Source organism: Rhinolophus ferrumequinum, chromosome 19, assembly GCF_004115265.2.
Source record: "Rhinolophus ferrumequinum isolate MPI-CBG mRhiFer1 chromosome 19, mRhiFer1_v1.p, whole genome shotgun sequence".
Classification (NCBI taxonomy): domain Eukaryota; kingdom Metazoa; phylum Chordata; class Mammalia; order Chiroptera; family Rhinolophidae; genus Rhinolophus; species Rhinolophus ferrumequinum.
The window spans coordinates 18,991,056-19,015,455 of NC_046302.1; the positions used below are offsets into that span (position 1 = coordinate 18,991,056).

General features: G+C 39.8%; 1 protein-coding gene across 3 annotated transcripts in view; it reads right to left on the bottom strand.

The window, feature by feature from the left end:
- NPC1 (NPC intracellular cholesterol transporter 1) overlaps nucleotides 1-24,400 on the bottom strand; it is a 53,671-nt gene that overhangs the window by 13,775 nt on the left and 15,496 nt on the right. For 2 of the 3 annotated variants that reach the window (XM_033087624.1, XM_033087626.1), the window contains 10 exons: nucleotides 22,710-22,832; nucleotides 21,659-21,765; nucleotides 19,244-19,419; nucleotides 12,388-12,555; nucleotides 11,601-11,850; nucleotides 9,109-9,182; nucleotides 8,217-8,587; nucleotides 6,819-7,045; nucleotides 4,159-4,259; nucleotides 1,847-1,949 (listed from right to left, as the gene is read on the bottom strand). In XM_033087624.1, the coding sequence (XP_032943515.1) occupies nucleotides 1,847-1,949; nucleotides 4,159-4,259; nucleotides 6,819-7,045; nucleotides 8,217-8,587; nucleotides 9,109-9,182; nucleotides 11,601-11,850; nucleotides 12,388-12,555; nucleotides 19,244-19,419; nucleotides 21,659-21,765; nucleotides 22,710-22,832 (1,700 nt within the window). The remainder of the gene's footprint in view (nucleotides 1-1,846; nucleotides 1,950-4,158; nucleotides 4,260-6,818; nucleotides 7,046-8,216; nucleotides 8,588-9,108; nucleotides 9,183-11,600; nucleotides 11,851-12,387; nucleotides 12,556-19,243; nucleotides 19,420-21,658; nucleotides 21,766-22,709; nucleotides 22,833-24,400) is intronic. The other variant, XM_033087625.1, reaches the window with a different exon arrangement.

Consider the following 24,400-nt stretch of genomic DNA (forward strand, 5'->3'; position numbering starts at 1 on the left):
GGAAAAGAATAATCTTTTCAACAAATGGGCTGGGACAACTGGATAGCCACATACAAAAGAATATTGGACACCTCACACCATATACAAATTGAACTCAAATGAATCAAAGACCTAAACGTAAGAGCCAAAACAAACTCTCAGAAAAACGTAAGTGTAAATCTCCATGTCCTTGGATTAGGCAATGGTTTCTTAGCTACGACACCAAAAGTATGAGCAACAAAAGAAAAAATAAACTGGACTTCATCAAAATTAAAAACTTTTATGTTTCAGAGGACACCATCAAGAAAGAAAAAAAACACAAAAAGAACAAAAACAAAAACAAAAAACCAAACAAACCAAAGAATGAGAGAAAAATACTTGGAAATCATATATCTGATAAGGGACTTATAAAATATATAATAATTCTTTCACTTCAATAATAAAAATACAAATAACCCAGTTAAAAAAATGGGTAAAGCATATGAATAAACATTTCTCTAAGTAAGTTATACAAATGGCCAACAAGCATATGAAGAGATGCTCAAAATCATTAATCACCAAGGCAGTGCAAATCAAAACTGCGAGGAGATACTATTTCACACATGCGAGGATAATTAGAATAAAAAAGTTAGATAATAACAAGTGTTGACAAGGATGTGGAGAATTTGAAACCTTTATATGCTGCTGGTGGGAACATAAAATGGTGCTGTCACTTTGGAAAACAGTCTGGCATTTCCTCAAAGAGTTACCATAGGACCAGATATTCTAATCCTAGGTATATACCCAAGAGAAATGAAAACAGAAGTTCAAACACAAAAACTTGTATATGAATATCTATAGCAGCATTATTCGGAATACTCAAAAGGTAGCAACAACCCAAAAACTGACAGATAAAGAAAATGTGGTCTATTCATAGGATGGAACATTACTCAGCCATAAAAATGAATGAAGGACTGACACAGCTACAACTTGGATGAACCTTGAAAACATTATGCTGAATGAAAGATGCCAGATACAAAAGTCCACATATATCATTCCATTCATATAAAAAAAGTCCATAACAGGAAAATACATGGAGACAGAAAGTAGAGTAGAAAGTTGTGTAGGACTGGGAGTTAGGAGGATAAGAGGATGTGGGGTGATCGCTAAAGGATATGCTTCCTGAGGTTAAAAAAAAATGTTCTAAAATTGGCTGTCGTCACGGTTGCACAGATCTGTGAATATACTAAAAGCTACTATTGAATTGTACACTTTAAAGAAGTGAAATGTATGGTATATGAATTATATCTCAATAAAGCTGATGTTTTTGGTTTTGTTTCTTGTGTGTGTGTTTTTTAATGTACTGGAAGTACGTTATAAAGTAAAAAGTCAAAGTCCCCTGTCCTCCTCAGTCCTCTCCCCATTCTCTAGAGGTTGCAAACACAGTTAACAATTTCCTGGATCATTTGCTTGATAGTTTTTCTCAGCATGGACAGCATATATGACATATATTCACCTCAACATGCTAACTGCAGTTTTTATTTAATAATCTTGAACCATTTATTTACCTATTTAACTGTGTAATTTTCCACTGTACTTATCCCTTACTAATACATTCAGCTGGCTCCCGGTTTTTGATGTTAGAAAATGATGCAGGGAACATTTCTACATACATACTTTTGCATTCTTGTGCTGAGATATCTGTTCAATGTTTTTGGTAAATTTATTTACAGATTTCTTCTTTTCTTAGGATCACTAGTACCAAGTGAAAAAGCCGTGACTTTGGTCTGATGTTGGTTAATTTAACCGAATGAAGTTAAGTGCTCTCTGCTAGTGTCCGGCTTCCCACAAGACAAGGGCAGTTGTTTAGACCCCAGGAGCAACTCACTCTCTTTCCCAGGCCTGGGCCTTTTGGAGCTTCTCTGTATCATTATGGTAATTATTGACAGGAAAGGTAATCACCAGGGCTGTGGCGTTATTGTAGTTTTGATCTAGAAAAGAAAAAGGTGACATCAAAAAGATTACAAGCATGCCAGAAATGAGATAAATACAAGGGGAAAAAATCACAAGACAGCCAGGTGACTGGTTTCTCACTGGGGCTGTAGACTATACATCCCTGTGCTCTAAGAACAACAGTGTACTTAAATAGTGTCTATGTAATTCAGGTAATGAATAAAAAGGATTCTCTATCTGAAGTAGGCACACGTTATCATTCAGGAAGAGTACTGTCTTTTTTTTAATTACAAAGCATGTGCATAGTAAAAATTTCATAGCAAAAAGGTGGCTAGTGATAACTCTCTCCTTCATTAATCTCCTTTCTACTTAGTTCTCCTTCCCATCCTGTGACCGCCTGTGACTTTCCAGAGACACTCCACACATGCACAAGCGAACACATGTATTCTTCCCCTTTCCTTATTTATGCAAATAATAATGAACTATTCTGCACATTATGCTTTTAAATTTATATCTTGAGAAGACTGCTCCGTTTTAGTACATAAAGAGCTTCCTTACCCTTTTTTCTGCTGTATAATATTTCTTAGCATAATTTAAACAATCTCCCAATATTGATGGATATTTTTACAATTTTTAAAATTATAAACAAAATGCTACAAAGAGTAACCTGATATTTTTAATGTGTACAATGCATATTTGTAGAATCAATTCTTACAAGTACAATCACTGAATCAAAAAGTATGTGCATTTTTAATTTTGATAGATTCTCCCAATTGCCCTCGAAAGAGGCTATACTATTTTTCACTCCTTTATTCATTCAACAAAATATTTACTGAGACCTACTGTTGTGCCAAGCATTATTTTAGGTACTATGGATACATCAGTGAACAAAAGAGATAAAAAAAATCCCTGCCTTCCTGGAACTTATATTCTAGTAACCAATTTACACTTCCACCAGCATAGTTTCCCATACTATCATCCACGCTGTGTTTTATCGAACTCTTAGATCTTTGCCAATCTGTTAGGTAGAAAGATTGACATGAGATGCATTCCACTAATTAGGAGGTTGAGCATTTTCCATATACAATTAAAAGCCATTTGTATTAGTTCTTTTGTCAACTTTCACATGGCTTCGCCCACTTTCCTTTTGGGTTGTTGATGTTTTCTTTTTCACAAGAGCTTTTTATATATTAAGGAAATGCTGTTATGTATATTCATTTTTCTTCTGTTTTTTGTGTGTTTTTTTTTTAATTTTATGATGTTTTTTTCCTCCACACAGGAATTTAAAATTCTTATGTAGTCAAATTCATCAGTTTCCTGTTGTGGCTTCTGGGTTTTGTGCCTTATTTAGAAATGCCTTCTTCATTTAAAAAATTATTTAAAAAAATTCTTCCTGTATTTTCTTCTAATCCTTTAATAGTTTCACTTCTCACATTTCAATCTTTAATTCATCTGACATTTAATTTAGTGGAGGAATAAGGTAGAGATCAAATTTAATTCTGATGGCTGTGACTAGCCAGTTGGTGACACCATCTTTTCCCCATCAACTTGAAATGGCATTTTATTATGTGAGGCACAGTAAAATTTAAATACAGATCACGACTTCTCCCCTCCCACTGGGTGAGGAGAAGAATGTCTATTTGGCTTGTTAATTAGGGTGGAGAAAACCCTGCTGAACTGCCTGTAATTAAGCTTCAGATGCCAACGTCGTCACATGAACCATTACCCCATCGGACCTACTACAATCTGTCCCATGGTGCTACTGGAATCAGCAAAGAGCAAACCAACTACTCCATTCACCATGAAAGTGTCTGAATTCTTAGCCAATTGGCTTAGAAGAAAAAAAGTTCATCAACTTCCTTTTGCGCTATCTCACACAGCATCCCTTCCCCATTAGAGATATTCTTAACCCGAGGTCCACAGACTCCCTAGGGGTCCTACAGATGAGCTTCCAGGAACTCCTTGAAGCTGAATAGCATCCTATGTGGACATGCACAACTGCATTATTCTTGGGAAATGTCCTTAGTTTCTGACATCTTCCCAAAGTGTGACCTAAAAACAGCTAATACCGTCCACACTTTAAATCTAGAAAAAACCCAAAACCAAAGGAGATATTATATTTGGAATTTAAGAGTTAGGAAATTAAAAGTGCTCAATGTATGAAACCTTCATAATGATCGCCTGACTGTTAATGACAGAATCAAGACCGCTTTACTTAACTGGAAAAGCAAAGCTTCTCTTACTTACCATCATAGCCCCCTAACACAAGCCACGGGAACACCGGTCCACCAAACGTTCCCAGGCAAGGATCGTGCAACAAACTTGTATCATTCAGAGACGCAGGCGCCCTGCCAAGAAGTTTAGAAAACACCTCCCAGTTAGAACAGACCTCGAGACATCACAGAGACCTACACATGTATACAACTACCAGTTAATTAGGCTCTCCTATTTTTCATTCCTTTATTCAATAAAATATTTACACATTCTAAGTACAACGTGGGCCCTGAGACTCCCTAGGTGAAAACAGGGCATCACTGAGTGAGAAGCAGGCAAATACAGCACGATGGGATGCACAGGGCACGGTGCCTGGGGCACAGGGGACAGAGCAGCTAACACAGGGAAAATCTGTTACCAAAAAGAGACCAGGTCTCTAAGGCTGAGGGACAACTCACTCGGGAGGGAGGAAGTGAGGCTGTTTTATGCAACTACGACTGTGGAAGGAGAAGAAAAAGCAAGAACAGGTACGTGCGAGAGGGGAGCAAGAGGATGGCGGTTTGAGGAACAAGAAGTCCTGTGTCTACAGCATGGGGCACCCACGAGTGGGGGAATTCCTCCCTGAGGGAGGAGATGGGGCTGAAAGGGGTGACAGACAATAAAAAAAAAGAGTTAAATGCCATGCAAAGTAGTTTGCATTTTTATCCTATAGGCACTGGGGGGCAATTAGACATTTGGGAAAAAGGTCATGAGCCGTTTCACTAATTTGGGTGGCAAAGTAGCAGAAGGTCTGCGGGTAGGAAAGAAAAGGAAGCTGGAAGACCAGTCAGGAGGTCTGTGCCATGGACCCGGCAGGGAAAACCAGAAGTGCAGTGAGGGCAGATAATCAGTGGAGAGGGACCCAGCACTTCTGGCTGTATTTGCTTGCTTCTCACTCAGTGATGCCATGTTTTCACCATGTTTTCACTTATGATTTGAGGGACCCAGATCATAAGCCAGAACTCTGCTGGGCACTTAGGGAGGTTCTCGAATATGTTCTGAACCACTGCCCTTTGGAGCTGAGGGATGATGGGATCAGGACCCAGACGTCAGGTCACCCACTCGGGACAAAGAGGCTACAGGGCTGCACATCCAGAGGTTATTCTCTGCAAGCTCATTCAGAGGTTAAAACCCACAAAACTTCCATGAGGAAGAATTCAGGGACACAGCCTCAAGTCTGAGTAACTGGTAGGTGTTGGTGTCGTTACGTGATACAGAGGTATGGGGACAGAAGTAGGTCTGGGCAGGCGGGGTTGCCATTCCGACAGGACCTCCAGGGAAAAAAGCCCAGGAAAAGTTGGAGGGCGAGGAGGGGGTGAGCGCTGGAGACACACGAGTGTAACCACACATCAAGCAGAGATCCCTGTCACACAGGACAGGACTTGCTGACAGCAGCGTTTCCACACCTATCTGAACCATGCCCCACGTGGATAAAACACAAGTCTCATTCATCTCTCTCACCAAAATATGTTGTCGACTTCTTTTCTGTACAACGAAAAGAGGTTTTTTCCTTTAAGTATAAAAATTATAAAATATTACATTTTTTTCAAACTGTCATGGTCCCCTGTATCACCTACCGTGTGGAGAATGCTGGTTCAGGGTACATGGGCATACACTTATTGTTTTACGGGTAGAGCTCATGTTTTTAGAGGTGACCTCCTTGAAACAGAGTAAACACAGCCTCACCACCGAAAGCGTCATATTCTAGTAACAAAAACAGTCAGAACTTAAGGTCCCCAAACCCGATCAGAAGTCAGTGTGCTCAACTCTTGAGATGTGGTTAGTTGAGCAGTGCACTCAAAGGTGACAGGGAATAGTTTTCCATGAAGAAACAGCCATGGTGGTTGTTTGACTGGCTGAACAACGATGGCCAGGCCAGATCAGGCCGAAGGACAGGGCATTCAGGGATGGCAGGTCCATCCAGCGGAAGCTGTTCTTCCTGCTGTGGGGACAAGCCTAAAGTTCACCTCACAGGTCGCCAAGTACAGCTTCTCTGTGACTCACTCAATTATAAACACACTCTGCCCAGCCAGATGTGTCTCCTGGGAAGCAGCGCCAGTGGCCCCAGTCTAAACCTGCACACCAATCTGCCCCCACTCCTCGAGGGGCCACCGCATGTCTTTAAAACAACTCAATGTCATGATGTAAATTTGTATCTTAAAGGCAAGAAAAAGCAACATAGGTATTTATTTTTATAAAAAAACAGCTCAAAAAACTCAGGGGGCAGTGTGGTACATGCAACTACATGATATCAATCCAGGCGTTGAGTTAACGGCTGAGGTACCTGCTGCTCCTTGATTACGTACCACAAACACTTTGCTACCCTTCTACCTGGAACACTTTTCCCTCCGATATTCACAGGCCCCCTCCTCCCTTCCTTTCCCTCCGAGCAGGTCTCCGCTCCACCGACAGCAGTATACCCCACTTCCCTCTAGCTTCTTGCCCAGCTTTATTTTCTCCACAGCACCCTCCCCTACCTGGCATTAGAGCATGTCTCTATTTGCTCATCCGTTCCCCTCTACTAGAATGTGAGCTTTGCAGGGAAGGGACCTGCTGTTTGCTCACTTCGGGGTCTCTTGTACCTCCAATAGTGTGTAGCAACAGCCAGTGCTCAAATATCAGTGGGCTGAGCGAGTGACTGTCCTGCCACGTACCGTACACAGTACAGGAAGTGTGTGTGGTAATCCGCATACACATAGAAGTCGTCCCCTATTTTGTGATTCAGCATGGAATGACTGTTCTGGAAGTAATTCAACACACTCATAATGGTGCAGTTGTTGTTATATGGTGAAAGAGGCGCCAAGCAAATGTCCTGAAGCGTCACAGTCTCGTTGTTATAAGACACAGCAATGTTTTCGATGGCTGTTTGTAAGTCAAGAACCTGAAAGAAGATTTGAAAAATAAACAAATCCAGAAATATACCAGATTTCTCTCAGACGCTGACTAACCATTATTGCCCCGAGGGGTCAGAAGAGAAACAGCATTTGGGGGGAAATCCTTCCTAAGGCAGAGAAGAGGACTAAGGTACGCTACCGTCAAGTACCTGATGACACTAAAGGCCCAGTCTCAGGCAACAGCAAACTGTAATGGAGACCCTGCTTCGAGGCGTCCAGAGAGCCAGGGAGGTGACACCAATACCAGGCGAGACCTCAGAGCGGAACACACGAACATCTTCCCTCCCACCCTTCTCCAGCAGCGGCCAGTGGGCCACAGAGGGGAGACTGGGGCCATTTCCCTGGTCTTCCTGACACTCCCGATCACAAACATCATACCACCTGCTGCTTGCTCTATTCTACGGTTACTTATGTATATTCTTGTATTTTCTGAGAGAGAATATGCTCCTGGAGGTCAGTAACAGCTGTGCAGCTTCTCCAACAAGTTGGGAAAAAGTTACAGTCACTGGTGGAGAAAAGATTCTATCAAAATCTTGGGACCACTTTGATGTTTTTCAAGATATCAGACTTTCTGTAGGCAAGAGCAACGTTTAAAGGAAATACCACACGGTTGTGCAAACATTCATTAAAAAAGAAGTGGGATGCAGTTTATTCACACCTACAGTTCTCCAGGACAAATACGACTGAGGAGAACGGCGCGGTTTAAAGGCCTTTGTAAGAGAACGGATGGATCTCATCCCGAATGCGTGTCTCACCAAATGCAGACAATGATAACTTCACTTCTGCAGGTGCCCAGGACAACACAAGAAGCTTCAGTCCTTTGGGTTCTAGCATATTACTTGTCAGTTACCGGGGGAAAAATTTTGTAAGTTCCTAAGGTGAATTATAAATACATCCTGCTTCAATGGAGAAACACTTATCTCAGTTTTAAGAAGCAAGACCTACTATATGAAGTAAACACAAAAGCAGTCTACAGGAAATTTTTCATTCACACCTGTCATTCACTTTTCTTGAAAATTCACTTTACTTTCACCAGTAAGAGTTTCAAAATATATACTACATTCAGCCCCAACCCTGCATCTGGTAGAACTGGTCAACACAGAAAAGCCAGCAAACCACCGTGTTCCCTGGAACTGGTTTCTGCAAAAAGCAGATTACCTGGTGCAAAATCTCTATGTCAAGAGGAGGTCCAAAGGGCACGTCGGACCCTGAGGGGTACGGCTCATACTTGTGTACGTCGGTGTGGGGGGCACGGATGATGAGCTGTTCTGTGCGGAAGAAAGGCCCAAAGTGGGCATCAAAGTACTCTTTTTCCAGGCGTGCCTGGCTGCTGGGGGCTGACCAGAGGTCAACTGGATTGGTTGTGACCCGGATAAACACCAGGCCTGAAGAACACGTGGCAATGAAGGCCAGGGAGAAGAAAATGACGCAGCCGGGGTTTCGGACGCAGAAGGAGCCCCACTGTGCGAAGAGCTGCCTCAGACAGCCCTCAAATGCTGCACCAAGTGGGTCGCAGCAAGATGCCTCTCCTGGAAGAGAGGGAGAGGGAGAAAGAGTGGAGGTTAGGAGAGGAACCATTCCTGAAAGTCGCAACAGGGAAAGCATTAGCACTACTGCACGTGGCAGGAGTCCCACCTGCACTGGAGATATGCACGAGACCCCCCTGCCCTCAGCTACGCCCTTGCATGCTCTCCGTGACCACCATGCCCACCCCACAGAGGACTGAGGCTCACACACAAGCCTATGAAAGGCAAAGCTCTCTGAGCTCTGTCCAAAGCAGTTCTCATCAACCGCTCCTGCTCTCCTGCCATCAGCTAGCTATGTTAGTGCTTCCACAGCTCTTATCCCGGTCCACTATTATTCTATTGTTACTATTAATTCCTTGGTTCTGATTTGCCACCCGGACTAGACTGTGAGTGCCACAAAAGCAAGACCCGTTTCTCTTGATCACAGCTGTGTCCTCAGAACAGGTGCATAAACATTTGTTGAGGAAATGAACACTTATGCCTACATAATCCGAATCCTTTTATTTAAGTACAAATGTGCCTACCTTTGTCTCTGGCATTTACGGAGAAAGCTATATTGCTATCAATGGGGGTGTATTCGGAGACAAAGTATTGCTTTCTGAAAAATAAAAGCATGTAAGTAGCATCAGTTACTGCACCACAAGGAGGCTGTTCTTTTGCTCCTATCATCCCATTAAAAGCTTATTTCCTCATCCTTTCTTCCTCCCTAATTGTCACCTTTCCCCTAAGTTCCCTGGCTCTAGGTCCCTCTGCTCACCAATCTCAGGACAAAATTTAAGAAGGTATTAAAAAACAAAACAAAACAAAACAAAACAAACAAAGAATTTCACCTTATAGCCCAGATTTATATTTAAAACTTGTAGGTCTTTTAAAAACACAGTCAACATTGTTCTGCAGTAGCAGTAAGCATGCCTAGTGCCTAGATCTTGATTTTTAAACACCATTCTAAAGTAAAAGGAACCCAGGGCTCCTTGCAGAAGAGGCTGCTTCCAAGACTGGGGCAGGGAAAATGAAAGATCAGTCTGGAACATCTTGTGATGCCAGAAAATAAGAACAGGTTTAAGAAGTGGGGGGTGGGTATAGGGGGGATGTTAAACAAAACAAAACAAAACAAAACAAAACAAAACAAAACAAAGGAGCCAACCAGAGGGTGCTCTCAGTGGTCAAAACTGGAAGAATCTCAGCAACAAAATAAATGATGACATGAGCTATAACCCACAGAATTTTTAAGAAGTTGAAGATGTAAATAATTGAATAAATTAAGTAAGTGGGGGAGAAAGGATAGCTGTCTGTACAGAATAAGTAAATATAGATGGAATGAGGGAAATACAAAATCACCATGAGGCAAACTACAGTAAGAGCTGCAGACAAGACCCAGAGATGGTGCTAAAATCAGTAGGTGACTGTTTGAGGAAAAACAAGGCGTCAGCACAGTCTTGACATATCTTCCCTAAAATTTTCATCAATTACAAAGAGAGAAATAATAACTTCACGGTGGATAAACCTGGAAGACACCATCTTCACCAAGTGATCAGGTTAACGTCATCAGAATTGAGACACACTGACATCGTGTGCCTGATAGGACATACGGAGAAAGACGCAACATCGCTTCTGTGATATTCTTATCAAAACAAACATAACCTCAATCACATCATGAGAAAATATCAGATAAAGCTGAATCGAGGGACATTCTACAAAATAACTGACCACTACTCACCAAATGTGTCAAAGCCCTAAAAGAAATGGAAAGACGGAGGAACTGTCACAGATTAGAGGAGACTAATAAAACATAAAAAATAAATGCAATATAGAATCCTGAAACAGAAAAAAGGCATTAGGTAAAAAACTGGTGAAACTTGAATAGTCTGTGTTTTAGCTAATAATATATCACTGTTGTTTTCATGGTTTTGATAATTATATACTATACATGATGTAAGTTGTAACATTAGGGGAAGCTGGGTAAAGGAGATTTTACTCTCTCTTTCTACTATTTTTGCATCTTTTTGATAAGTCTAAAATTATTTTTTAAAAAAATTTAAAAACTGTACTGTCCTAAACCAAGATATAACTATCTAAATGTGCTACAGTGTTGCATTTAAATAGATTTGAATCAGGTTCAGCTCCTAATACTTTCTGTTAGAGAATAGGTGGTTTATTTGCAACGACATGGATGGACCTAGAGAACATTATGCTAAGTGAAATAAGTCAGATGGAGAAAGACAAATACCATATGATCTCACTTATATGTGGAATCTAAAGAACAGAATAAATGAGCAAACTAAACAGAAATAGTCTCAGAGATATAGAGGAAAAACTGATGGCTACTAAATGGGAGGGTGGGTGGGGATGAGAGAGAAGGGGAGGGAATTAGACAGCATAAATTAGTAACTACAATATTGCCACGGGGACATGAAAAATAGTTTGGGGAATATAATCAGTAACATTGTAAAGATTTTGTAGGGTGTCAGAAGGGAACATAACATGTCTTATTAGGGAGACCACTGCAGGAAAGGTGTAGATGCCTGACCACTGCAGTGTACACCTGAAGCTGAAGCTGAATAATATTCAATGTCAACTATAATTTAATATATATAGTCAAAGGATGTGGAGCACAGCATAAGGAATAGAGTCAGTGGAATCGTAACAGCTACATACGATGTCAGAAGGGTAGTAGAGTGGGAGAGGGGGGTTATCACTTTGTGATGGGTGCAGATATCTAACTATTACATTGTTTTGTACACCTGAAACTAAAGAAAAGAAAAGGGGGTGGTTACTGCATGGTGCTTTATTCACACATCATTTTTAATAAATCAATGAAACCAAATTCAAATGTTTAAATATCTAAACAGGCCTTTGATTGTTTACTAGTTGCAGGACATAAGCAACTCATGGAATGGTTTTCATGCAGATTATTTGTTTCCTGTTCTAATTAGCCAAGGTCTGCCAAGTGAAAGCTGGAAGTGCACCTTGTGTAAATCTGCTCTTCCTACTCTGAAGGGCAAACAAAAGGGCTTACCTGTAGCACCACATGGCAAAAAATGCTCCAAAAAACACGAGCAAAAATGCCATGTAGGTGGTCCACATGATGACATACATGGCGTCCAGGCCTAGGATTCGCCAGGGAACGGGAGGGGGCGGCGGCTCGGGCTTGGGGCCACAAACGGCCGAGCAATCCTGACAGCTGCACGGCCCGGTGACCCCATCCACAGACTCGTTACAGCCCTTGGTGGCATTGTTCATGGGCTCCATCCCATATGCTGGGAGATCTGCAGCGAGGATTGTGTGGAGTGAATCTCTCACTTAAAAAAAACACTACAAAGTTTGTGTTAAATTATATTTAAATCCAACAATAAGCACACTGAAATATGTAAGACAACTGGAAGAATAAAAAACACTGGAGGTTCCTGCTTGATCAAATTACGTTTTTGCCGCTGAGATATGAGTATATCACACTCCAAGATAAAGCTTCAATCATGTCTTATCTCCACTGCGGAGCTAATCTGACACTATGGCAGAGCTCCTGAAAGGTCTTTATAATGGTTTTTGGCCTTTTTAAAACAAATTTAAAACACAGCTTATTCTTTCAATTATGGAGCAATACCTGAAGGCAAGTCTTCCTCTTCCATTCCCACTCCCAGCCCCTAAATTAACCAGGGGGCAGAATAAGTGTTCTAGGTTACCTCTCTCATTGGACGGACACTCCAGGAGTTAGTTACCTGAATTTATCTTCCTATTGCAGTTTAAGGTTCCTGGGTTTTCAAAAACATCATAAACACGCCAACCTTGGGAGTCTTTATCCCTACCTGAAAAAATGGGCGTGATGGTGAAAGGTGCCTGGCCGTTGTTCTTATTGAACATGTACTCAATCCAGTTGGTGGCATTGCAGGCTTCAGCGTCCTTCCCACACAGGAGTCCCAGGGCTTTGTCGTTGCTTGAGGGGGCCTCCACATCCCTGCAGGCATTGTACATCGCTAGCAGAAGAACAAGGGGAAAACACTGAAATACCACGCTGCTGTAATTCACCGAGTGAGGTCTTACAAAAGGCCTCTCAAATGTGAACTTGGAAATCCATATGCACTGCAATTAGAGGTCACGGACAGGAACCAGGACAGGAAACACTAAGGGCAGAAGTGGAGATTAGCCCTGAAACTGGCTTATCACCCTGCAAGTAATACGTATGCTCAGCCAGATTCCACGTAACTTAAAAAAGACAGGAAGCCTTAAGTGATCCCACGAGCTCACAGTATCTTGGAGAAGCATTAGCCCCATTGTACCGAGGAACACACTAGGTCTGAGGAAGGAGAAGCTAAGAACCTTCCTGCCTCTTGAGTCAATGAAGCTGGTTCCAGAAAACTTCTGAGGCAGGAAACTATACAGCTGGAGAATTACGGAACTTGGGGGGAGAAATGGTTCGAAGGCAGAGGTCACATGTGAATGAACCTAATACTACTCTCTTATTTGGTTTTACTTTAGTCCACCGAAAGACAACACACCAAATAAGGACACTGTCCCTGCAATTTTGCACATAAGGAAGTAGTGGTGATGGGTCCTATGTTAGGATTCACTTACCAGTCCCTGCTTCTTAGAAACTTCCCAAGATTTTCTTCCCCTAAACTTTAAGAAGATACCTATAAATTCATTGTGTTTTTACCCTCACTCTTGAAAGGCGGTTTAGCTAGAGTGAGTTCTTTTCTTTAGAACTATGATTATTGCATTGCTTTCTGGCCTATCATTACTGGTAAGAAAATCTCCAATTGTCATTCTTTCGAAGTGATTTGTATCTTTTTCTCACTTGCTCTTAAGATATTTGTTTTTGGAGTTCTATACTTTGTGTAAGATATATTTATAGATTTCTTTTTTTACCAGTGTTATTGAAATATAATTCACATACCATACAATTTATCTATTTAAAGTTATAATTTAATGGATTTTAGCATATTCAGATACCACTATCGCCGCAGTCAATTTTAGAACATTTTCATCACGTTAATAAAAGAAATGCTGCACCCTTTAGCAAATGCTCCCTTATCCCCCAGCCCTAAATAACCATTAGTCTACTTCTGTCTCTACAGATTTGCCTATTCTGGACATTTCAAAGAAATGGAATCATATAATATGTACTCCTTCGTGACTGGCTTCTTTCACTTAGCATGATGTTTTCAAGGTCCATCCATGTTGTAGTATGTGCTCAGTACTTCATGCCTTCTTATGGGCAAATAATATTCTGTTGCATGGCTACACTGTTGTTTTTTAACCTGTATATCAGTTGATGGATATCTGGGTTTTTCCACTTCGGGCTACTATAAATAATGCTGCTATAAACAATTATGTACAGTTTGTGTGTGGACATGTTTTCACTTATCTTGTGAGTGGAATCGCTGGGTCATATGGTAACTCTGTTTGTTTCAGAAACTGCCAGACTGTTTTTCAAAGTGACAGCACCATTTTACATTCACGCCAGCATTGCATGAAGGTTCCGATTTCTCCACATTCTTGTCAATACTTGTTGACTTTTTGATTCTAGCCATCGTAGTGGGTATGAAGTGAATATCCATTGTGGTTTTGATGTGCATTTCCCCAACAACTAATGATTTCAAGTATCTTTTCATGTGCTTATTGGCCATTTGTCCTTGGAGAAATGTCTATTCATATCCTTTGTCCATTTCAATTGTTTATTATTGAGCTGTTAGAGTTCTTTGTACCGGGGATGCCAAAAAAATGTATACACATGACTTGCATTCACCTTTTGTTATCAGTATATATTTAGTATTACAATTTTAATAGATATTTTCCTTCCTTCCTTCCCTCCCTCCCTCCCTCCCTCCCTCCCTCCTTCCTTCCTTTCTTTCTTTCATTTTTTTTTTAAGGATTTTTAAGGAGGGCACAGCTCACTCCTTTTTTAAAGAGTGGCCCATGTGGGGATCAAACCAGCAACCTTGGTGTTATTAGCACCACGCCCTAACCAACTGAGCTAACCATCTTACCCCCAGGTTTTTCCTTTCTTAAAACATGTATACATATTTGTACAGTCTAGATACAAATACCTCATTAAATACATGATTTTCAAATATTCTTGCCTTTTCTTGATGGTATCCTCTGAAGCACAAAAGTTTTTAATTATGATTAAGTCCAACATATCTATTTTTTTCTTTTGTTGCTCATGTTTTTGTGTCATATCTAAGAATCCATTGCCAAATCTGAGGGCATGAAGATTTATTGCTATACTTCCAAGAGTTTTCTAGTTTGGCTCTTACATTTAGATCTTTAATCAATGTTAATTTTTGTATTTGGTGTGAGGTAAGATTCCAACTTCATTCTGTTGCATGTTGGCATTCCAGCTGTCCAGGCACCAGTTTTTGAAAAGACTGTTCTTGCCCCATGGAATGGTCCTGCACCCTGTCAAAAATCAGATGACCACAGATGTATGTGTTTACAGTTAACCCTTGAACAGCGTGGAGGTTAGGGACGCCAATCTCCCACATAGTTGGAAATCTGAATATAACTACAGTCAGCCCTCCACATATGCAGATTCCTAACTGCAGAGCTGACCCTTGAACAATATGGGTTTGAAATGCGAGGGTAAACTGAACTGCAATCAATTGAACTGTGTGGGTCAACTGAAAAAATCTACATATAAGTGGACCCATACAGGTCAAATCCATGTTGTTCAAGGGTCAACTGTAGTTTCAATTCTGTCTCATTGTTCTATATGTCTGTCCTTATTCCAGTACCACACTGTTTTGAATTCCATTGGTGGGTAGTAAATTTATTTTTTTAATTAAAGTTTATTGGGGTGACAATGGTTAGTAAAGTTACATAGGTTTCAGGTGTACAATTCTGTATTACATCATCTATATATCACATTGTGTGTTCACTACCCGGAGTCAGTTCTCCTTCCATCACCATATATTTGACCCCCTCTACCCTCTGAAATTAGGACATGAGTCCTATTTTCTTCCTCTTTTCCAAGATTGTTTTGGTTATTCTCGGTCCCTTGCAATTCTATTTAAATTTTAGAATCAGCTGGGATTCTGACAGGCATTGCATTGCATATGTAGTTCAATTTGGGAAGTACTGCCATCTTAACAATATTAAGTCTGCCAATCCATGAACATAGGAGGTACTTCCATTTATTAAGATCCTTTTTAATTTCTTTTAATATATTTTATAGTTTTTAAGAGTATAAATTTTATACTTTTATTTTTGTTAAATTTGTTTCTAAGCATTTTATTCTTTTTGATGCTACTGTAAATGGAACTGTCTTAATTTCACTTTCAGATTACCATCACAAGTGTATAGAAATAGAGTTGAGTTTTGTATATTTTATTTTTTCTGCATTTATCTGGCTTAAAGATCAACTTTCTTTTCCTAAGTTGGAGGATTCATCTCTCATCCATTCTGGAAAATCCTCAGCCATTATCCTTTTGTTTATTGTCTCTCCCCAACTCTTTCTCTTTTCTTTTTCTGGAGCTCCTCACTTTATTAACATGTCATTTCTTTAATGATCTTTACAACTATGCTGTTTTCTAGGTAATTCCCTCACATCTTCCAGCTTATCATTTGGTTTTCAGGTTTTTATTTTATTAAATATTTAAAGCATAGAGAAAATAGGGAGAATAATACAATTCTCATTTACTTACCACCCTGCTATATCAATCTCATTATTTTACATTTGCTTCAACATTAATATATGTATATCTATATATCTATCTATATGTCTATATACTATAGGTAAAATCGCAGCCCCGACTGCCCCCTCCCTTTGAGCATCCTCCCTTCCTTAAGGAAACCACAATCCTGAATTTGATGTTTCTTTTCTGTGCATGTTTGTGCACTTTTATGATATATTGTATCCATAAATATGTAGTACTGTTTAATAGAAACATACTACCTGTATTCCGTAACTTATTTTCAGTCAATATTAACTCGAATTCACACAGTTAATGTTTTAACTATTCCATTTAGACTATCACTGTGCTCCAATATATTTATCCATTCTCTTCATTAGCATTAGGATCTCTGATTTTTTATTTTTGTTTTTTTTTTTAAACAGAATTTATTATTTAGAGCAGTTTTGGGTTCACAGGGAAACAGAACAGAAAGCACGGAGTTCCCATGTAACCCCTGCCTCCATCCTAGGACAACCTCCCCACTATCAGTGGCACCGAAGTGGAACATTTGCTACAACTGATGAATCCACACTGACACATCATATCAGCCAAAGTCCATAGTTCACAGTAGGGTTCACTCTAGGTGTCGTGCATTCAATTTCTAACAAATGTATAACGACATGTACCCACCATCATAGTACCTACCAGTAGTTTCACAGCCCTAAAAATCCTGTGCTCCTGCTAGTCATCCCTCTCTCCCCGCACCCCTGGCAACCACTGATCTTTCTACTGTCTCCACAGTGTTGCCTTTTCCAGAATGTCATCGAGTCAGAATCATACAGTATGTAGCCTTTTCAGATTGGCCTCGTGCACTTAGTACTACAAATTTAAGATTCCTCTATGTCTTTTCGTGGATTGAAAGCTCATTTCTTTTTAGTGCTGAATAATATTCCACTGTCTGGATGTGCCAGTTTACCCATTCAACTACTGAAGGACATCGTGGTTACTTCCAAGTTTTGGCAATTATGGATAACGCTGTTACAAACATCCATGTGCAAGCTTTTGTGTGGACATAAGTTTTCGACTCTTCTGGGTAAATACCAAGGAACATGATTGCTGGATCGTATGGTAAGAGTATACTTGATTTTCTAAGAAATTTCCAAACTGTTTCCCAAAGTAGCTGTACTATTTTGCATTCTTGCCAGCATGAATGAGAGTTTCTGTGGCTCTACGTGCTCGCCAGCCTCTGGTGTCGTCAGCGTTTTGGATTTTGGCCATTCTAATAGGCGTCTGTAGTAGTATCTCACTGTTTTTTTAATTTGGATTCTCTAAAGACATATGATGTTGAGCATCTTTTCATGTGCTTATTTGCCATCCATGTATCTTCTTTGGTAAGGTGTCTGTTCAGGTCTTTTGTCCATTTTTCAATCAGGTTGTTCTCTTTCTTATTGTTGAGTTTTAAGGGTTCTTCATATATCTTGGGTAACAGCCCTTTATGAAACACGTCTTTTGCCAATATTTTTTCCCAGGCTGTGCTTGTCTTCTCATTCTCTCGAGGCCTTCAATTTTTCATGATCACAGAAATGCTACAACCAATGTCCTTAGATGGTTCTCCGTTTACATGTATTACTAGTTCCTCTAAGGCAGGAATCAGTAAGTGGAATTTCTGTGATGAAGGGATATTAACCTTCAACTTTACTACAAAATTGGTTTTCCCATAGTTTTCAAACACTTGCCCCAAGTTATGGTCGCCAAAGGTGCCGTGTATTAGCGTTCCTACTGTTCCACGTCCTCACCAATATTTGGAATCGACTAACTGTTTAACTTCTGCCAATTTCATGTGTGAAATGGTAGCTCACTGCTTTAATCTGCACTTCACTGACTGCTTTAGAGACTAACCGTTTATATTTATTATATATAAATTGTTTCACTTACGGTTTCTGCTTTTCCTCTCTTGTCTAAAACCCTTCAACCTTGCCTTAAAGTCATCAACACCTTCTATATTTACTTCTAAAAATTTCTATTAGGATTTTGCATCTATACATTTTTAGTATGAAATGCAAAAATAAAAATTAGATGAATAATCATTTTTTTTACTCCATTGATCAACCAGCCACCTTTTCCTTAATCTTAATGATCTGTAACAACACGCCTGTTGTATGGTATCAACTTTTCACATGCATGGCTCTGTTTTTAGACAGAAGGATCTCTGTCTAGTAAGTAGGTTGTCTTTTGGCAGCTTTATTCCCAGGTATCTTACTTTTTGTTGCTTTTGTGAATGGGACCTTTTTCCGTTATATTTTGAATTGATTATTAGAGTTAAATTTGTATGTTGCTCTTATAGTCAACAACTTGGCTGAATTCTTATTCTCTTATTTTACAGATTGCTCTTGGGCACATTATTCAACTCTGTCTAATCTGCTGCTTATCTTTTAGTCCATTTAAGGGACTATTCCTCATTAATAGATCCTAGTTGGTTCTATTTCTGTATGTTCATTCTTTTTACCTAGTGTCTTATTATTTCAGAATTCTTTCATTTCAATGATTTTTCAACAAACATTACATGGTCTTTTTCAGATTGTGCTATGATTTCTACTTGTTGGGGTACCCTTCCTCATGTCTATCCTACCTGCATACTTTCCCTGTGGCAATCTGTTTCTTCAGTCAAAATCTCTCCTCTGCCAATTAGTTCTACCCCCTAACCCCCTCTCTTCAGTCTTGTAGTAATTCATGAAGTTACACAATTCATGTCCATTAGAACCACAGTTCAATGGTTTCTAAAATGTACAAAAGTAAACTTGTACAGACTAAAAATTTCCATGTGGGAGCTTACAGCTAGGAAGGAGTTAAAGCAAATTTCCTCTTTAAGGAGATTGTTTCATAGGCTGTAGTTCAAGTCCTAGAATACAAGCAAAGCAACAACTTGCATTTCATAGCCAATGGAGCTAAAAATTGTCCTTCTCATACAGCTGACAGGACAACAAAAAGGAACAACTTGGTCCACTGTCCTAATACCAATTGTAAAAGGAATAATTACAAGTTTACTTACCATTGGCAAAACTTTCTCCAATATAGTATTGTAATTCTTTTACATTTGTTTTCGTCAGGTTTGTAACAGGATCAACATAATCTTCAGTTACTGTAATGTTCAAAAACTCACTTTGTCGAGGGCTACATGTCAGCTCGCAAAACAGGTTCATTAGGTTATAAAAACAGGAAGGACATCTAAGGAAAAAGTAAACTATATTTTGTATGATCTCAAAACAGGGCCAGAAAACAGATGATATAAAACAGACAAAGAATATTTAAAATTTACTGTAAAGTGACAGATGAATTGCCATGAGGACATATTAAACCCAGCAATTCTAAACCTAAAACCTTGTGTTAAAATAAAGACACCTCTTTAAACATTGCCCTAATTACTACATTTATGTTATTTGGATGTAGTTTCAAAAAAAGAGAAAAAAATGTTCCTCTGAATTCTGCACTTAAAATTTGAGAAATGTTTTCTTTGTCTTGAATAACAGGACTTAGAAGTATCATGGGAACAATTCTGAGTAAGAAGAATAAAAGGGGGGAAATTAGATTTACATAATAGAATATTCATCTTATAACCTACTGAAGGGCTCTCTTCCAGCCCCAGATAACCTCTCAGCCCTCTCTAAATACAAGAGGATTGATTTCCTGTTACTTGAAAAGACAAAAAGAACAGAACGGTGGTCTCTGGCAGCATGTTTCAGCAGCACACGGGTTTTCAAGAGAACCACAAGCTGTCTGCTGTCCTCCAGTTCAAAGTCTAAGCTCCTCATGTTGACCAGTTATGTGCCAAAACAAATTCTCCCTTTGCTTTGGTTCACTGTTCTCTGCAAAAGCTATTGCTTCATTAGACTTGCGTTTTTGCAACACAACCAATCAGGACTGCTCTCTTCTCTAATCCTGTCCAGGTGACCACACAAGACAAAACAAGGAAGGTGTGGTCCCAGCTTCAATGCCTCTGGTGCAGGGAAGGGGCAGACGCACACACTGACTCTCTTTCAGGAGTCTTGAGATTTACTGCTACTAAAACAGTAACAATTATACCATTTATAGCAAAAACCACTCTTTGGATGCACAGTTTTCTATCACTTTCCATGAATTACAAACGTCTTTCCATGTTACTAATCTCCACAGACACCGATTTTGACAGCTGCATAATATTCCATATATTAGCTTCTCAATATTTGCTATTATAAACCTTTGGTATCTCTGACAACATGGGAAAAACTTGGTTATCTTTTGATGTTTATGTCCATAATGCCACTCCTAGAGTAGGTGCTAAAGAATGTATTTTGACTGAATGGTGGCTCTAACCTGGCTCTATCAACATCCACTAGCTTTCCACAGGGTATGCTGGCCCAGTTAGATTCTCCACTTTTTGATCTATTATTATATTGTATGTCATCCTGAAAAAACAATTTAGGGTTGGTTTTCCATTCTGTATTGTCGATTTAAACTTCTGGAGAGAAGCAGGGTTTCCAACTTGTGGATGCCAACTTGTGTTCTGTTACCTGCAGCGATAGGGGAAGTAATACCTGCACAGAGAAGCACTTCCTCTCATCATATGTCCTTCCCTTTGTCAGGGTGCTTAAGTATGAAAAATTTAAAAGGTATCACAATGTGCTGTTCACAGACCACCACTAGCTTGTTTTCTGTGTTTTTTTTTTCACATTTGAGAAAAGCTGTGAAGCATAGAGAACAACGTCTATTGTGCAAGCCCTTTCACTGTCCGGGTCACAGAGAACAGACTGGAGAGCAGACTGATTTTGACAACACAAGGCAACTATGCCAGAACAATCTTGCTAACAGTTACCAAAGGCCAGCTCTACCAAGGACTGGACTGTAGCACATCATGTCACTATAGCAAGAGAGATCCATGTGCAAACCAGGGGAGGCAAGGAGAGAGCGGTGATAGAGGGCTGTACGGATGAGGGTCTTGGGTCAGTGACCTAAGCGGATCCACCAGGATCCTGTCCTCCCCGCGGTGCACAGAGGCTCAAGTCGGAAAGGACCCAGTGCAGACAGCCTCTGGGGTGAAGAAATCTCAGAGGAAAACCAAGTATCAACTCTGAACATAAATAAGAGAACTAAGCCTGGTAATTATGACTTTATCAGAAATTAGTCATTATTTCTGAGAAGTCATAAGATTGCATTCTTAACATAAAACAAATTTTTTAAAGGAAATCAGAACGTCACTGGTTAACAAGTACAGTAAATCCTCACTTAATGTCATCAGTAGGTTCTGCAACTTCAAGTGAAAGGAAATAAAATGAAACCAATTTTACCAAAGGCTAATTGATATAAACAAGAGCTAAGTTCCAATGGCATCCTATCAACATTACAATGAAACGATGTTGAATGAGATGACATTATTTGAGGACCTGCTGAACCTAAAATCCATTTTTTGTTTGCCTGGTGGTCAACCTACCTGGATAGAAACTGTAGTGGCAGCTGCAGGTTGTCTTTCAGTGTCTGAAGCTGCTGAACATCACAACAAAGACTGACATTGTCAAAGAAGAATCCTGGACAGAGCTCCTTTAGGGTGAGAAAGCATGGACATCAGACTAGCATAGTTAAATAAGGACAAACATTCCGCAATAAAATAAGAAAATTAATTCACATAACCCTTTTTAGGCACTCCAGGTGAAGACACCTATTTGCAAAGTTCTTGCAGAATTCTTTTAAAAGGCTATCAATTTACTATTTATAAACTAGGGATTGACAAAAATAGAGATAATAGAGACATTTCAAACTTTTTTCTTATTTGGAAGCTCACTCTCCTTCATTGACAATCATTTTACCTCTTTTTGGGTTGTTTTCTTTAAGTTTAACCAGAATGCTATTTGCTGTGTATTTCCATTAGTCACTCCAGGGAAAGTCAATGCCCTTAAATAATTCTGATGAAAGGAGCAAGGAAGTCTAGGACACCTGCTACCACGTCAACTTGATTTTAGATTACGTAAGCCTCTAAAACGAGTCATTTCATTTTGGTTTTACCATCGGTGTGTACCAGAGATGGTGAAAGAGACAACAGAAAATAGAATCATGGTAGCAGCGCGAGTTCACAGGCTTTCAGTGGAAAACAGAGGAATCACTAAAATGAACAGAGGACAAAAGATTCATAGCCATTTAGCAGCCTCGTCCATTCAAGGCCTGAATTCTAGGAACCAAAATAAGCTAACTTCTGACATATTTTGATGAAGCAGCAAAGAACAACATCTGAGGTACCAAGTTCAGTCCCTAAATAGGTCCCGCTAAAGGGAAACGTTTTGAGAAAAGCATAAAGTGAGCCCCAGAAAAATTAAGCCTCTGGAGTTATGTTATCTTCTCTACCATCCTGTGCTACAGAGAAGTTTGGGATAGGATTGAAGCCTATTGATTTCACCTCCACCTCCACCCCACAATAATATTTAAGATACAATTACAGAGGATCTCTAATTAACTTTTTATACTCTCAATGCCCAAGATAATGAACTTACCTGCACTAAATCATACCCGTTCTTTGGCAATGGTTTTGGTGCTCCAGAGTATTTGCAATTGTACCTCTTATCTCCAGAGGCAATTCCACACTCTCCATACCAAACACAGGACTGTGAAAACACCTGCAGAAAGTCAACACAAAACTCAGTCATCAGGGCCTCAAGGGTAAATTTCAACAGCAAAAAGTACCCACTCAAACACCATTACAGAACCTTCAAAAGTTACTTGCAAAATGAGATTAACAGCAAGAGATACTGGTTAGTTTAACATTTTGAAAAATATTAATTAAAATAGACCAAATGCCCCAAAGGGACTTGTCCAGTAAATCAGTGAAGTAGGTAATAGAAACTACTTATTTAAGTGATTCTGATTTCCTGCTAGTGGATTTGTTCATAAGAAGAAGCTATATATAGTTCCGTGGAAGAATCACTAAGAATCCGTGTTGAGGAAAGGAAGCAAGGTACGACAGTATGTGAGTTTTGCGATTACTCAGGCACTATTTTGGCACATCTGATAAGGAACTGTATGAGCTCCACGCAATGAAAGAACATTTCCATATGTATTTAGGTTAATTAACAGCAGCACATCATGACTAACATGAGGAACAAAACCACAAACATCAATAAACCTTAAGTAAGAAGCAGCAGCAAGAATAAACACTTGGTCCTCAAGATAAGTACACAGCAAGGAATGTGCTAATTTTAAGGAAAATCACCTCACCATTTTTAAAAGAAAAATTTAAAACCTCTTATGTAACAATTTCTCAAGAGCCACTCAGTGCCCATGTGAGAATCACAAGGCTGTCAGAAACTTCAGAAGGGGAGGAGGGTGCCTTGTGAATCATTGTGTCAGCATAGCCACTGAGCTCTGCCAAGCTGGCCAGGGTCACCGGCTTGCACAGGCTTGCAATCATCTATCCCCTAGGGAAAGAAGATAATGAGAAGCAACCGTGGCTCCTAAGATACCTGGTGGAAAGCCATTAAAAAAAAAATTGACTATATGCAACAGAGTGAATTCTCTCTGGTGGCGGTGGCACATGACCCACACATATGCAAGGAGCTAAGTAGACTGTCTTGGTCCCCAGCGTTGAGATACAAATCCCACAACAGGCCCTGAAGCCCTAAAAACATGAAAGAAACAACAGACAGGAGGTTGGGGACTATATGCAGGGGGAATCTAAAGGGCCAATATGATTTGTCTCTGAATTCATTCTTCAGATATTTTAAAATAGAAATTACAACTTCCCCCTCTCTTGAGTCATTAAAAGTCATATGTTTAGGCCATAAGAGAAGAAAATTATACAAATGAGGAACTGACAAGTTTTCAACAATGCCACATACCAAACCTTTGATAAGAAGTTGCAAAATTCCACCATTTTTATGTAAAAAGAATCACAATTTCCATAAACCCGGCAATTCTAGGGAAATTCCATAAATCCAGCAATTCCAAAACTCTGGGTTTCCAACTAAAAGGTCATTATCCATTTACTGAAGCTTGAAAAGGCAAAAAAAAAAAAAAAAAAAAAAAAACTGACCAGCAATAACTGTTGATATGAGCTGTCATTTAAATACAAAGAACCCCTCCCTCGACCTCCCCAAATTCTGAAAGACCAACAGGGCAAGCAGGTCTGGGCCTTGGGGTTGGGGAGGGCACTCTGGCCTGTCACCCACAGGAGGGACAGAAACCTAGT